The sequence below is a fragment of the Haliotis rubra genome, unplaced genomic scaffold (assembly GCF_003918875.1).
Source record: "Haliotis rubra isolate DU_JTF1 unplaced genomic scaffold, ASM391887v1 Scf97, whole genome shotgun sequence".
NCBI lineage: Eukaryota > Metazoa > Mollusca > Gastropoda > Lepetellida > Haliotidae > Haliotis > Haliotis rubra.
Window position 1 is genome coordinate 365,934 of NW_025767712.1, and position 17,459 is coordinate 383,392.

General features: G+C 38.6%; 1 protein-coding gene across 3 annotated transcripts in view; it reads right to left on the minus strand.

Moving 5' to 3' along the window:
* LOC124265271 (A disintegrin and metalloproteinase with thrombospondin motifs 9-like) overlaps positions 1 to 16,712 on the minus strand; it is a 40,042-nt gene extending 23,330 nt beyond the window's left edge. For 2 of the 3 annotated variants that reach the window (XM_046700058.1, XM_046700059.1), the window contains exons 1-2: positions 15,671 to 16,712; positions 15,369 to 15,459 (exon numbers count right to left, since the gene is read on the minus strand). In XM_046700058.1, coding sequence (XP_046556014.1) covers positions 15,369 to 15,459; positions 15,671 to 16,000 — 421 coding nt within the window. In that variant the 5' untranslated portion in view covers positions 16,001 to 16,712. Of the gene's footprint in view, positions 1 to 11,234; positions 14,942 to 15,368 lie in introns of those variants that run through there. The other variant, XR_006895401.1, reaches the window with a different exon arrangement.
* Between the last annotated feature and the right edge of the window lie 747 nt (positions 16,713 to 17,459).

Consider the following 17,459-nt stretch of genomic DNA (forward strand, 5'->3'; position numbering starts at 1 on the left):
CTCACACCAAAGCCTTCACCGAGTATTCACCAGACAGCCCGCTTCCAAGTTGCGCGAACCTATTTCACTGCGCACATGCTATGAGCGCAGCCCAGCTGTTGAAACTAGTTTTCCCCCGAATTTTCCGGGGGAAAATTAGTGAATCGTTTGAACTCCGATTTCGCGCGGTTTTTTTCATCGCGTTCTTTTTCAACTTTATAAGTCCATACCGAAAGGTATCAGAATCTGCAAAGTTGTGTTTTACGTTGCATGTGACCTTAATGTCGTGTGTGAAATATACATTCTATTCATGTGCGACGTTTCTTTTGTATATATATATATATATATATAAACACACACACACACACACACACATATATATATATAACGAAGTGTAATATATAAAATTTATAGCTTTCTTTTACACATAATGCCTGACTTAAGATATTGAAAATCAGGCAATATGTGTAAAACACAAAATGACAATGTTTTCATTGTCTGATGGACACATCTGTTCATTTCAAAAGTTATTACTTACTGCAATTAACCACTGTTGTTTTGACAAGTGATTTGACAGTTCGACTGAATGACTTCTGTGGCATATGATTTAAAGTTTGTGATGATAGACTCGACTAAATCAATTTTCTTACGTATGATATACACTGCACAACAATGTGACTGTAGGACTTTGTGGGTGAATGAGTTGGCACAGTATACTTTAATAGTTCAATAACAATTCTACAATTCTACTCGATGTGGAACATGTTTATTATAGCGTCAATAAATGTATTACATTGAACTTTTGTGGTCTTGACAGCATTTCAGTCATTTCACGTAATGCCTGACCATGGTTTTTAGTAATTTTGTGTAATAACTGGAATTTTCAGTCATTACACGTATTGCCTAGTACTCACAGGCAATTCACGAAATGACTGATTTGTTCCACCAACCCGTTTGCCGTGGGTTGCGCCCCTGTGTCGGTGGAGGAAGGGATTATGGTGGTTGAGGGCACTGGTTCCAGGAACAGTGTTCCTTTGCCCAACACACCACTTTGGCCCTTACTTCACCTAGACGGTAGAACTGGCCCGGTTCTATCAATCGGCTGGTCACGCCAAGCCCTGTGCTACGTCTATGTACTTTTGCACCAAATTCTGAGAATTATACAATGATATGTTTAAAGTCCTGGCGATTTTTTAGAATTTCAAATACACAATTTCATGTATTTCTTTGCCTAGAGTCGTATGCCCAGAAGGCGGTGGCTCATGGGCCAATCTGGTGGAATCATTAATCTTATAATCTTCTGCTGGAGTATATCATCCGGGTATCCTTGATGCTGCAAGTCGGAGATCCGCTTATTTTTAGCATTGTCCTTGTGATACTCCGTGGGTGGGGAGCTCGGATGATAAAATCTCTACACTAAACACGGCTTATGACACCCCCACCAAAAAAGCAAAACGTCCTCTTGAAAATGATCCTGATGATTATGACCTTAGACCGTCCAAATCAACTGACTTTTGGCCACGCTTTCTGTCGACAAAACACCATTAAAGTTGAACCCTTTCGCAGTTTCAAAGGGTATTCAAGGTATCGCCGAACATTCAGGTGCGTTACTGGTCGAGTAATCAGCAATCAGCCAATCTGTTGAGCACTGAATCGTTCGTCGGCATTCCGGTCGCTGTCTCTGCTCACAAGACATTAAACACAAGCAAAGGTATCATCAGAGATCGTGATCGATTGTTTTCTGACATGTCAGAACTTGACATCGTGACTGAAATGAAAGATCAAGGTGTAATCTACGTAAAACGCTTTTCCACCGGTAAAAACAAATAAACTGTTCAGACCAATACTTATCTGTTTTCCTTTTCGTCACCAAACGCTCCCAAATCACTGAAGCCAGGTTACTGCAATATCAATGTTGACACCTACATTCTAAATCCACTCAGATGCTTTAAATGCCAGAAGTATGGCAATGGCGTTAATACTTGCACATTGTCCGTTGTGTGTTAACTGTGGTGAGACGACACACACAACTGAAGATTGTACCTTTAAAAAATGCACCAACTGTTCAGGAGAACATTCATCTTTCTCAAAAGAGTGTCCGATTTGGAAAGAACTTATGCAGATCAACAAGATCAAATTTACCCAAAACATAAGTTTTTCTGATGCCAAAAAACTTGTAAAGAGATCTAAACTTACAGAAAGTTATGCTTCAATAACCAAAACACCAACTGAATCAAGCCCTAAAGTATATACATCATCCACAAGCTGTAAAACAAACTTGACTTGAGTCAAAGGCCAATATCATCTCAAACTACGGAATTACTTCCTTGTACGTCCGAAAGGCAGTCAGAGTCATCTTCTGATCATAAGTCATCCTCTCAATCACGTTCACGGTCTCAATCGCCATCTTATACTCAGCAAATTGTTAAAAGCAAAAATAAACCGAAGAAAAACCAAAGTGGCAGAGCCCCAAAAGGGTCGGAAAATAGAATTCAGCTATACAACAAATATGAAACTCTTGAGGCCATGGACGTATGTGAAAACATCCATTCTAGGGCACATAGCTTGTCGCCCAACATAAAAGTGCGGGGTAGATCCCCAATAAATCCCCCCAAAAGATAATTTCTTCCAATAATATTGTACAGTGGACTGACTGACTGACTGAGTTTGGTTTTACGCCGCTTTTAGCAATATTCCAGCAACATCATGGCGGGGACACCAGGAATGGGCTTCACACATTGTGCCCATGTGGGGATTCGAACCCGGGTCTTCAGCGTGACGAGCCAACGCTTTAACCATTAGGCTACCCCACCGCCCCTTGTACAGTGGAACAGCAGAGGGTTAAGGAATAATTTCAATGATTTGCAGCTATTAGTCCAGGAGTTCACACCATCAGCCATCTGCCTGCAGGAGACATATTTAAAACAGACGGATACATTTGACCTACGCCATTTCAATGCATACCATTCTTTTTCACCTCCGGGTGATTGGGCCACTGGAGGATCTTCGATCATTATCAAACAGAATATTATCCATAGCCCTGTTATACTTAATACTGGTCTCCAGGCGGTTGCCGTGCGACTCACATTACATGTTGCGCTCACATTATGCTCTTTGTACATCTGATCGTCTTCAACTCTTCAGAAGACTGAACGTCAAAATCTATATGACCAACTCCCGAAACCTTGTATTATTATGGGAGATCTAAATGGCCACAACCCACTCTGAGGTGGTACTAAAGGTAGAAGAGTTCTGTTCAGATTTTGATTTATGCATATATAATGACGGTTCTAACACATATTTACATCCTGGCACAGGAACTTATTCAGCTCTTGATTTATCAATTACAAACTTACACCTATTGAATGAATTTGAATGGTCAGTCCACAATGACCTCTGTGGAAGTGACCATTTTCCAACAATATTAAAACCTGTGAACCAATCTGATATTACCCCATCCTCAAGATGGAACTTTAAAAAAGCTAACTGAAATTTATATCAAACCCTGTGTTGTAACAGACTTAAATCTGAACTTTTTATAGATGTTCCTGATGCTATAAGACGTTAAAATATGGTACTTGTTGGTCCCTGCCTGGCGCTAGGCATTAATGGGTACTACAAGTACTGGTCGGCTCGGAGTCAGTATGATGTGTCTGAGTGAGGTGTTCATGCTTCACTGCGGCATGGTATCTCAGTGAGCTAGCAGTATAAAACCAGCTTCAGTCTGGGCTAGTACAAGCAGCCGCACATACACATACACACGCATGCACGTCGTCATATTAGCGAAATATTTTCAAGCACGACGTTAAACCCAATTTCACTTTGATGGGTATGCCATTTAATGATAATTCAGGATCTTTATGGGGTTTGTATTTCCTACAAAAATGTATACAATTGGTTTTGGATTTCGAAAATTTAAACCCGTTTTCCAGACACCATCTATGGATTTTGTTGAGACAAATTTATAATTGTCTCTCAATAGTTCGCATGTTTTTACCACGACAAGAAATATTAAAATCATCCACGAAAAGGGATCCATCGATTGAATCACTTAAAACCTTTGAAAGACTATTTATTTTAATACTAAAGAGCGTGACAGACAAAATACTGCCTTGTGGGACACCCTGATCCTGATTGTAATGATCAGACAGGGTAGAACCCACGCGAACTTGAAATTGCCTGTCCGTTAAAAAGTTGGATATAAATTGAGGCAAACGGCCTCTCAATCCAAAATAATAATAATAATAATAGTGGATTTGTATCGTGTAAATCTCTTAAAATACCATGTTTCCATGTAGTGTCATATGCTTTTTCTAAATCGAAAAATATCGACACTGCATGTTGTTTTTGAATAATGGTGTTTTTACAAAGGATTCTAAACGCACTAAATGATCGATAGTACTTCTGTTTTTACGGAAACCACATTGAATGTCTGTTATAAGGTTATTAGTTTCCAAGGTTCATGGTCTTGCAAACGCAGCTAGTTAATGAGATCGGTCGATAATTCGAAGGAGCAGTGTGATCACGTCCAGGTTTAGGGATGGGTATAATAATAGCGCCATGAAGAAGGAAATTGTTCAGAAGTCCAAATATCATCAAAAATGTTTAAAAGGGTTTCTTATCATGAATCCGGTAAGCGTTTCAGGAGCTGATAATGTATGTATCAGCCCCTGTAGCCGTATCATGAGCTTGATCAAGAGCAGTATGAAGCTCATGAATAGAGAATATGTCATTATAATCTTCCCCGTTATCTGAATTGAAATTAATAGTTTTCTTTTCCTGTTGCATTTTATATTTTAGGAATTGTGGGATATAATTTGATGAGGAAGAATGTTTGGTCATTTTTTTTATCCAAGTTTATTTGCTATATGAGATGTACTAGTTAATAATTCGTCTCCGTCTTTAAGATGCTTAATGCTAGATTGAGAGTCCTTACCTTTCATTTCTGGATCATGTTCCATACCTTTGATATCGGCGTTCGTGAATTTATTTTTGACACATAATTTCGCCAGGATTGACGTTTACATACATACTGCCACTGTGACTATAAACTTTAACTCACTCACTTATATTTTATAAACAATGTCACTTTCTATTCGATTGCCTTAACACCTGCCATGAACTCCATAAATTCAACTGCCTCATGATCATATGCTTTTACCCTCCCTAGGGCTTGGAGAATAGATGCAGGTCCAGCAGCAAAAACTGAAAGATGGCCATTTAGATGGAGTTGTGTCTCCCATGATTGTAAACTGGACTTGGTAACTATTCGTGGAAACCTCAATGGAGACCACGATATCCGGGACATTCTGGATCCTGTTCTTGTGCCACATTTTGATAACCACCCATCAGCCACTCGCCCTGCATTTATGGATGACAACGCCAGACCACATAGTTCCCGACTTGTGACTGTTTTTCTCCAACAACGCTATAACCAAATTTCCTGCTATGAGCAAGGAACTGAACCCATTGGAGCCTGTCTGTATCATTCTTGGATGTCGAGTGCGAGCACTGGATCCGCCTGTACAAGATCTGGCATGTTTGGAAGCAGCTTTGCGCCGGGAGTGGTAGCAGCTGCCTCTGGAGCGAATCCGGAGACTCACGACAAGCATGAGGAGGAGGGTCAAAGCAGTCATCCGTGCACAAGTTGGATCATTCGTCACCACTCCCCTCTTTTCGTAACCGCTATTCGGCTTGTCCCGGAATAATACGAGTTGGTCACGAATAAAGGTGGATATGCACGCTATTAACATTTTTCATGTGATTTGTTGTCTGAAGATAACAGAGAACATTTTCAAACTGAGAGACACACACCTCTCCCATTTTTGAACTGTGCAGACCCATAGTTGTACAGGGATACATTTTGTTGACAAAACGTCAAGTTCCATGTTTATAGTTATATAGGTAACTTTTTAATAGGCGATTACCGTGATATTAGTGAGAGAGTGAGTTAAAATTTAAAGTCACATCGGCAGTATTTCAGCCATATCGTGATTAAGAAAGTTAAACATCAATAACAAGTAAAGGTAAATTATAAAAAGCCAGTCAGTGAAGGACAGTACAACAACTAGAATATCACAGATATAAATGTAAAACTAGTAATTAGATCTAAAACACTTTAACTATAGAGGACAACACAATATAAAAACGGGCCTTAGATCGCCAACAACTGAAGGGAGATCACCATACTAGGAACCATGGGGACTTACATTACGTTTGCTACCTGCATGGACCCGAGCTGGATTTACACCATCCCTTCAGCTGTCAGCAATTTTTTACAATCTAGCCATAACATTAAAATAACACATATACCGCAGTTAAAAATCATAGTAAGCTTAAATTTAATTGAATTGTTTGGGGACTTACGTACCCCCACAGGAGCACCCGTGATATTAATGATAGGTTCCTGAGGTCACGGAAAAACATGGAGGTACATGTAAACACTTAAAATTACACTGAAACGAATAACAAAAAAAATATTTGCAAAATATGCAGTCCCTAAAGTTGGGTTGACAGACTATATAGCTTTATATATTCAGCCCTACCCAATAAATGCTCGATGTAAAATGTACTTTAAACGTCAACATTGCAACGAAATCAACATGTCAAATGTCCGAATTGAGGAGGGACAGAGAAAAAGCTCTCAGCGTAATGAACAATGGGCACACACATGTAAATCCGTTCAAGTTCAATGACACGCCACAGAAAAAGTCGCTCATGCTGTTAATATAGCAGCAGTAAACATCTGTGAACATTAATCATAAATCGACAATTTCTGTTTACCGACTAAAGCAGGGCAGTATGAGTTACCAGCATCATTCAGTGCACGTTACCAACAACCAGACTTTGCGTTACCGACATCCTCTTGCGACTTTAAAAATGCCTATTCTTCAACACATAGACATTAACAAGCAAATTCAGTGCATTCAATGTATTCACACCATCAAAGTGTATCAGTGTGCTAAATAATGTTGCTTGTATACACGTGGAAGACTCACACCATCAAAGTTTATCAGTGTGCTAAATAATGTTGCTTGTATACACGTGGAAGACTGCTAATTCGTGGGGAATAATCGCCAAGCGATCTTACCTGCCGCCATGTTGGGATGCACGTAACGTAACGTGCGTTACCAGCAACACCTTAGGTACAGTGAATATGCCCTAGAAGTTCGAACAAAGGATGAATCCTTTGAGGTGCTCGGCATAATTGGTACATCAAGGACTGGTCGGCTCGGTCTCAGTATAATGTGTCTGAGTGGGGTATTCATGCTTAACTGCGGCATGGTATCTCACTGAGCTAGCACTATGAAACCAGCCCAAGTCTGGGCTAGTACATGCAGCCACTCATACAAATGCATGCACGTCATCACATGAGCGAACTTTTCGTAAGAACGTCGTTAAACCCCATTTCACTTCACCTCAGCCGGGAGAGTTACAAAGACATGCGTGCACATTGCAAAGCCTTTAACTGAATCCGATAAAGTTTGGAAAGATGACATTTTGAGGCAGACATAAATACCTGGCAGTCATAGTCAAGCCTTGAAGGTATTATTGTTTCATATAGACAGACAGACAGACATTTTATTCAGTAAAACAACCAAAGACCCACAATACAAATAAATTACAAAATTGAAACAAACGCACATAGAGGTGACAGGTTTATGCTTAAACAATTGCAGCTGTCGTTTTATATATACATTTGTTTAAATTACAAACATTTATGATACTATTTCTATCTTTCCTGTTAAGGATGTGTATAAAGTTTTTGTTTGCTGACAGTATTATACAAAAATGGAGTAATAAACTTATTTCTAGCCTCATTATATAACAATCAAAGAGGGCATGTATTTCCTCTTCAATACAGTTAATATTATCTAGTTTACCGTAAAACAATGTCAGCCATTGATATGTTATTATACCTTCCTACCTCTATGCCTCACCCAAAACTGCTGCATCTGAAATTTGCTAACGAATATTTAAATATATAATGATAGTTAGCCTTCTACATGCAGTAATGATTTAAAATGCTTTTAAGCAAATGAATCTGAAATGTTATGAATAGTTGCAGACCATGATTGTTTGAGACTATCAGAAAGCAGAAGTTTAAACAGCTGCATAAATACCTTGCTATCACTAACATCCTGAGAAAACCAAACAAACCCCAAACCAAAATGTAAATAACATATCTTTTATTTGTAGCCCATGTCGCCCTACCCGAATTCTACCAGATTTCAACATATTATAACTCTGAAATGGGAGTCTGTGTGATTCTAAATGAATTAACCTACACCAATATTTAACCGTTCTAGACATATAATAAAACTGTGATGGAAGCCTGCCACATTCCCCTAGAACAATACTTCTACTTACATTTCTACTAACTCTGAGGTACTGTCTACAAATCTTAATCTGAAGACCTTCAATAATTTTACAATATGATGTTGCCTAGACCTCAGATCCACAACACGGAATAGGCAGAACAGCTTGAAAAGATCCTGAGCTGACAAATTGAAACGAATACACAGACAAAAGTGTTTTATTACCTTGTGAGAGCAGACAGTATTGGGGATTTGTCCATAATAGCCTAGGAATCAAACCTATACCACGATACCTATAAAATGGCACAACCTCAATTTGTTTACCTTCGAAGGATTTAGCATTTAGCAACTTCTGCAACTGAAGTGCAGTATCTGCAACTCCTTACACATCATCAGCAAACATTGATGCGTAAAGATTATCAACATTAGCATAAATATTAACACGTTTTCCAAAACTTTCTATTTATTTACATAATACAACTAAAGACTGTTTCATGAAGGTCAACCATGTCCACCCCTCGAACCCTTTATAAACAATGAAAGGATATTGTTTTATGTTTGTAGAATATATGCCATATAGATGTATTACTTGACTTCATTAGCCCTTCATAGTAATTTTTTTGGCGGTTGATAATGGAGTCTGGGTTCAAGTCCCAGTGTCGCCCTTGATCTTCAATATCCTATGCTTGTCGTAAGAGGCGACTAACGGGATCGGGTGGTCAGGCTCGCTGACTTCGTAGATCGATGCTCATGCTGTTGATCACTGGAGTGTCTGGTCCAGACTCGATTATTTACAGACCGCCCACAATACAGCTGGAATATTCCTGAGTGCGGCGTGAAACTAAACACACTCACTCGTTACAGCAAAAGAGCATTTTTCTACCTTTTGTCATCCCGACAGTAAATTCTTCTGTGAGTGAGCCTGGTTTGATGTTTGCACTAATGTTTGCTCCACCGACAACTGGTTTTCTGAAGTAAGTGCTAATAACAAATTAAGAGCCGTTAATACACAAAATGCCTCCAATAATCACATTTATGAATAACATGGAAGGTAAAGGTCCTTTATTGGGTAACTTCGGTATTCATGAATGAGTATTGAGGAATTAAATATGATCTTTAAGGTGCAGTCTCAATCCGCATAAGGTAAACCTAATTACATACTACTTATGTCACTCACCTTGACATTAAATCCAATCTTTTAAAACCACTCATGCTTCTCCTTACCTTGATGAAGGTGAGCGAATATGTCAGATTGGGATAGGAAATTGCAGACGGGAGGCGGTTCGGGAGGAAACAAACTCAGATCATTTAGAGCATTTAAGAATCCTACTCCACAGGACACTCTGTTCAAACCCCGTTACCAAGAGCATAAAGGAGTGCTTCATGTGTGGAGTTGCTACACTTGGAATCGAAACAGGGAGACATGAGAATATTCCAGTGGGTTGTTTTGCATGGGGAAATGGTCTGACCTAGGTATTTTAACAAATGATCAATAAACTGTTGTTTTTTGCCGTGTGCTGTCAGCAAAGTCCGGGGCTTTTGTATTTCACCCGGGTGAATAAAATCATTTCCTTCATATTTATGTTTTCAGAAATTTACATTTCTGGTGTCCCCCCGCCGTGATACTGCTGGAATATTGCTAAAAGCGGCGTAAACCCCAACTCACTCACTCCAAGACACATACAGTAGGCCAGGACAAGGTAATCAATAGAAGAAAGATTCCGTCTTTGCGGAAAGACGCTTAATGTTTCGACCAAAGAGTGTCGTTAATTACCATTTAATTTATGGCGAGAGAACGTTCTTATCGAGCCCCACGTTTTACTTGATTGACATTGTCTATCGAGCATCAGCGCCCAAGGATATTCCAGTTCTCAGCTGTCACTGCTCACGTCTCCGTGTCAGATTACAGCGGAAGTGCTGGATCCGAATGTTCTGGTGGGTATCTAACTGTGATGTGCTTCTCTGACACCGCTTACATAAGTAGGTGGTTCTTTATTGTCTGATATTGCGCCTGAGTCCTGTAAACTATCAAACATAAAACCATGACCATTCTATAGTTCCCTACCAACACTGGAACACAAACTTTATGCCGTTTGTGTATGTATATTTCAAATCCACACAGAGTCCAGCTCTGTGTGTGACTTAGGGAATATATTCCAATCCAACAAAGGGAATCTATACCAAAGCTATAAATAAAATATGATGAATCCATCAAGATAACATCAATAGTAGATGTACGTGTTGTTCATGGAGACCATTTACGAACATTACACTCTGGAGTTACGCTTAGATGGGTGCTGTATTCCTGAATCTTTTAGTTCCCACAAGACGTTTTGCTTTAATTTTACTCTTTAAATCGTCATGAAGGTATGTCCATGTCGTGAATATGTTATCAAAAGAATGGAACCGATACTTGCTATTTCTCACGTCTATCAAAAACTGCATTAGATGAACAGGTATTCTAAATTCAGGCAATACAGATATTGTAAAATCAATAGCTTTTTTATCCGAAAAATGAATCCCATGTCATTAATATGTCACTAGCACCACAACTACATACAACAGTAATTGTGCCAAAGGCCTCAGGGCTAACACTACTGAATAGAAAAATATCTAACCGAAACCACGCTGTTGATAAGAATCATTCATATATAGTAGTGTACAATATCGTCCAGACGTATATTCTGTACGAGAAGTCTCTCGAGGCACTTTCAAAACACGAAACTGCGAAATTTCCTTTGACACTCATTAATAGTGAGTGAGTGAGTTAAAATTTAACGTCACCTCGGCAATATTTCTGCCATATAGTGACGAGAGTAGGTTTTGTATACACAATAAATATAAGTTGTTAAATAATCAGTCATCGAAGGACTGTAAAATAACTAGAGTATCACAGATGATGTCTAAAACTAGCATGGAAATCTAAAACTATTTTATTTACGAAGACAATACAACAAAACCAACAAGGTAGCACTCATTAATACGATGTACCTTTCTGAACACTACTTTATTTTCCATTTCATTTCATTTCGGGGTTCAAAGAGTTTTGCTTTGAGTTTATCATTTGATAATATTATGGGTTCTATAGAGTGTACCGGAACCTTCGTAGAATTAATTCTCCGGGTACAAAGGGTTCTAAACAGTTCGGGACCTAAGTGTAATGAAATGCCTTTATAGAGTTGATTTTTTTTCTATTATCAACATATTCCCATCTGACGTCTACACATTTCTGCTGACGCTGATAGAAAAAACTAGATCCCACCGGTGTAGAAAGCTTCCTCTTGGTAGTATAAATCGTCTGCAGTGAAAATGATTATCGATTGCATTAAGTTTTCCAGATAGTTATTTCTGCAATTGTCATAAGATTAATTATTGTCTGATTAATAATTAAGCTGATGAATTAGGTGGGAATGTTAAATATGTTCAAAGCCACCGACCTGGCGACAACGGAAGTGTGCACAATTGAATGCTCCTGGTACAGAACAGAAAAGAACAGAACAGTTGTTTTATTCTCGAAGATCACTTACAGTGATATGGAGCATACATATATGAATTTGCTAAAGTTAACATGGAATCGTAATGTTTCTAATGCAACATTTATTACTAGGCCAGTTTCTATACATCTGGCAATTCTAGTCAGTAAGGGCACATAAGAACAATCCATTAGGGAACAGTTAGGAAGATATATTACTCTTAGCGTTTTTAAAGATGGTCAGTGAAGTAGAAAATTACATTCATCTAAAATACAAGTATTGCATAAAGTACAATTTCTTCGTGATGTTTCAATATTTCGCCACCTACGATTTTCTGTTGGTAATCTATGTGGCTTGATATCCTTAGGTTTACAATCCATCGGTAAATTATATAGCAACTGTAACAAATATTCGTAAATACAGGGATTGTTCTTAAACATTGTATAATATTTACCTTTGTTAGTAATATGTAGCCTGTTGGGTGATTCCTTTGCCGTTTCACTCCATTTCCGAAGGTCCAACGTAAAATGCTAGGGAACAACTGTGAATCCCAAACCCAATTGACACTCATTTCATACATCATCCGTCATCAACGGAGGATAATTATACAGGACATAGGGTGACAAAATACAGTTTACCAGACAGCTTTTCATGGGACAATATGGTTTTACACAGGCATACAATCATTCTACCTTTCACTTAAGTTTCAAGTGCGTACCGCCTAAGTTACCAATACACCATATAATCAGGTGTTGATTGCTTTAAATGAAGAATATATTAAAATTCATCTTTTAAAACATTTAAACAAGTTCTATTTTTCTCCAATATGAAATCTTCAAGATCGTGTATATATTTATATATATTGATAAAGCAAATAAAAAAAGGAGATAAACTTTTACCTTGTCTAACCCCTATGTTGCCGGGTAAGACGCCAGAGATGTAAACATTTTATCTTTATTACATATTATAGATAACGTTAAAACATTTACTAGTAAGAATTGACTTTATCATTTTAAACCATGAACTGGTTCTGTCAACGGTATCAAAGGGTCTTTGTGAAACAACACACCCTTCGCTAGTTGTAGCTTGATATGCGCACCAGGGTGTCTCTGCTTTGAATGTTTCAGTCATTGGTTTAAAGTTTTTTTCAAACTTGCATATCGATCAACAAAATGGGCCTTGTTTGCTTCACGGGAAATGATGCCTTGGAATCAAGCGTGATAAAACAAGTCCATTTCTCAGAATGTACTCACCGTTCTCATCCCACCTAAGTTCCTTCCTCTGACGACCACACCTAATGTAAAATGCTTTTGTGGTGTGATTGTATGGGCGTATGAAGGATATAATTTTAGCCGTTACCTTACTTCACAGTTCACACATTGTTAATTGTGTAACCACTTTGTCTGCCAAACCAAATCACACAGACAAGTACTTGATGTACATTGTGAAATTAGTTAAATGGTGAGAACTACTGTGCGACTTGTGATCACTCAATACAAAGACCGTCTGCCATCATTAATACATTTCCATGTCACTGGTACATGTTTGTTGATCACAGGAAACACGTCCCTTCTTTTGCTGACGATTCTGTGACATCTGAAATAGCATCTCCAATAGAGTAAAAGGGCATTAAGTGAACACATGATTAAAGCATAAACATTGAGGTGGGCCTCGTCTACTCAAATATTTTGGGGGGAATTTTTGTACATGCATATAAATCTGATTTCCAGGTTCTATTTTAGAATGAAATAACTATGATATTTAAATGTTTGATATCAACCTGTATTATTCGTCAGTTCGAGATATCACTTAATGAACACCAGCTGTGTCACACATTGGGTCATAACATCACGCGTGAAGAGGACGAACTATTGTTCATAAACTGACGACCTAAATGGAGCTGTCAGTAGCACAATTGTACTGTATTCAAAGTCGCTAGCAACAGAACATCGACTTCTCTAGTGGAGCAGACAACACATGCGGAGGGGCGATATGGGTGGAGAAGAGTTTGTAACATCGACCAGTCACGTTTTTTTCCTTCTTTACCGAGCTGACGGTAGAACAGTTCCAACTGTACAACAGTATCTCAATCAGAACAATGTTAATGTGTTACCCTGGCTCGCAAGATCCCCTGATCTGTTACCCATAAACACGCTTAGGATGAAATTGGGCGATGTTTACGACGTCATCCGAATCCTCCCCCAGGGCTTCAACTGACCTTTAGTGGCCTCAATAAGACGCAGGTGCCAGGCCTGCATCAATGCACAAAGTGGACACACCTGCTACTGACCGTGTGAACTTGCTTGTGAACTCCCTCGTGTGCTGTGGCTCATTTGGAATTTGGACTAATTATTATTACCAAACCTTGAAACATTTGTCTTTCCTTGTAGTAACGACATTCGCTTGTTGGTGTCTTTGAGTATTGATATATCCGATTGCCCATTGTTGTAGAAAATCTAAGATGGTCGCCAACATGACTGAAATCCTCAACGGTATCAATTTATACTCAGAATATCACATTTGTGTGGCATATTCAGTAATGTATGCATCGTCCTCTGATGGTGAAGAGAATGGAAGAATTACAGACTTTTTCGAAATTGGTCATTTCTGTACACACAGCCGTTTCAATTCCACATTCAACATGAATACATTGCGTTGTCTTAGACTATGTTATTTGCAAAACGGTGTTTGTATTTAACTATGTGAAACTCAACCTATCGTTAAGTGTGATGTCGAGCATAGGTAACGCTATTTGGTAATTTTTTGTTTTATTACCAAAATGCGCTATACCTAAAAAACATCCTTTCCCGTCCCTTACGACATGCATAAGACATTGGCCAGACGGGATAATAAAAAGGAAAAGAAAACGAAACCAGAAAAAAACACAAACCTCGATAAGACTCTGATGTTGTAGTGCCATGCTTCTCCTGATTTGCCAACACATTTTCCTACCAGAGGGCGTTCCCCATTACAATGCTGATTAAAGACATTTGGAAACACTCCATGGCTGGGAGTGGGCAGAGTCAGGTACCCTTATGGATTGTCTGTGGTCATGTTGTGACGGTAGATCCGGGTTCTGTACAGGTCAAAGTTCGGGGCGAAGCCAGTATTCTGCATCTGTACTGGAGAGGTCACATTCCTTAATTTCTGCACAGGATGTTGGTATACCTGCTGAGGAGCAAACATGCATGATTGATCCTGGAACATCCGCACCCATCAGATCAATTTTCTACACTGCATATGAGCTGGTCTAACAGCAGATCAACCCTGTAAGTCCTTCACAGATGAGTAACAGGCATGTTCACGATCAACTAAAACTTAAAAAGGCCTACATTGCACATGCACTGATTGAAATTTAACATCACAGAAGAAAATATTTGAAGATCAATTCACCAACATTACCCCTCGTTAGCACTGGGAGATTTGTTAAATACCGCCAATTCAACAATATGTTGAACATAATATTCTCCTCAACTGATTTGTGCTCAAATCTCGTGGATGTTGCCGTTTCTTCAGGGATATGTAACTTCCTTACGTATACTTGCCCATTTGACAGTTTTAAAGTCTTATTCATTGGTATCTTTGAAGGTTAACTTACCATACTGACTGCAAACGTATTCATTGGCATCCAGAGGTTGACAGTATGCATTGAAAAATCCACATTGATGATTTGCACATGCGCCTAGTTTCTACAAAATAAATACATTCGATCAAAATTAAGTGACACATCTGGCAGTATTTTACCTTTATGTGCCCCATGTTAATTTTGATCATGTTAAGCCACGTAAAACTTGAATCTACAGTCAATAGTGTCTCTCAAGTTTTGGTTTAAGCCGATTTTAGCCGATGATGAATTTGATTGAACATATTCACCATTAACCATGTATTTAAAAGTATTACCTGTGGCCAGTGAGTGATGTCCGTGAAGACAAAATCAGCGGCAGCTATTAGATGAGTGACATTCAGTCCTTCAGGTGTGAGCGTGGCATAGTTCAGCTCACACTGCCCGATGTTGGTGTCAAAGTTGAAAGACTTGCACATATCACTAGTCAAACATGTACGCGCACACGTAACCAAGCCCTCCGCCGTAACATTGACGATGTCCTTCCCAGGGAGTTTCACACCATGATGAAGGAAAGGAAAGTTACTATCTTTCGTGCACATTTTTGTTGAAGAGTTTAATCCGAATAAGAGAAAACGTACCGCAAATGCAAGGCAACACATGGCCATTGCAGGGTACACATGTCAGAATGATATAACGTAACACACCTACGAAGCTCTGAAGTCAATGATTATTATACTGATGTATCACAAACAGACATGCTGTGCATTAATCTTTCATTCATTCGCCCTACACTACCATTTAAGATTGATCACAGTGTAAGAGATTCTTTGAATAAAGAATTCACGATGACAGAAAAAGCTACACATATCATTGAGCATATCGACCAAAGCAAAGCGATTAACAATTTTTTCTTCCTATACATATACTGTAACGTCAGTTGCATGCAAAAGCGTCTTCGAATAGTTTTTACTTTTGCATATTTATATTAATAACTGTTGGCATGGCTACATATGATGGGTGATCTTGACAGGAACACATCACAATTCACGAAACCCTTTTGTCCAAAACTCATCGCAGTGGTCATTTCTTACAAAGGATTTTACAAAATTCAACATTATTTTTATGGATACATCATGAGAATTAAAAAAATAATGCTTTTCGGAAACAAAGTGGGCAGGCCAATGTAATATATATTCCCATTTGCTTAAATCTCATGTTTTTAGTTTGCAAATAAATGAAATTATGTCAACCAGTATGAGGACCCATAATTCAACTTATTCAGCTGTTTAAAAAGATAGTTCGCCCATTGGCGAAAAGCACTTCATTTTTAGAATGATACATTTTACAACTATCTTTTCGTAAGGCAAATCGCAACCGTTATATTGATGATACAAAGGCAGCGAAGCATTCCGCAAAGAGCAGATAATTACATTTAATGTAAATATATAGTTATGAATTAATTCGTGCACGCCATGTAGGTTACTAAATAACACTGTATGGTTACATTCAAAACTATTCTGTGTTTACGCTATTTTGAAACAAGGTATTTTCGATAATTCACGCATTTATTCACTGGTAAAGTGGAAATGGGTTAAGTGTCCAATAGTTTATGTTTCTATTTCATGTTTATATATTCGGCTGCATTATATCAATGTTTAATATGTAAATAGTGTAGATGTTTCCTTATGTTACACATTTCACATTGGCACATCTCTTTCTAGTGTTCAAATACTTCTCATTGTACTATCACCAAAATATACTTGATCAAATATATTGATAATGAGGATGTACTGGCTTCAATACCCTTGAGAGTAAGTTCGGGCAAGTAGATAAATTTCTGGTTTGTGCCCCACGTTAGGCGATGCTTGCCCCAAACCTTGATGTTGATTACAGTGTGTATTTCCTGGCATTCCGTCTGTGGGGCTGCTTCAAGCCGGGTCACGTGTCACCTGAGAACATCCCACAAAGGTGACCACACAACAGTTGAAAATTTATGACTATAATGCTAGTTGACTGCAACAACGACATATGCCCAACTCACTCACTGGCTACCCCCACTGAACACGTGTTGTGTTTGTCTCTTTAATTTCCCGAGTTAATTAAGTAATCGTGTAAGCGTCAATA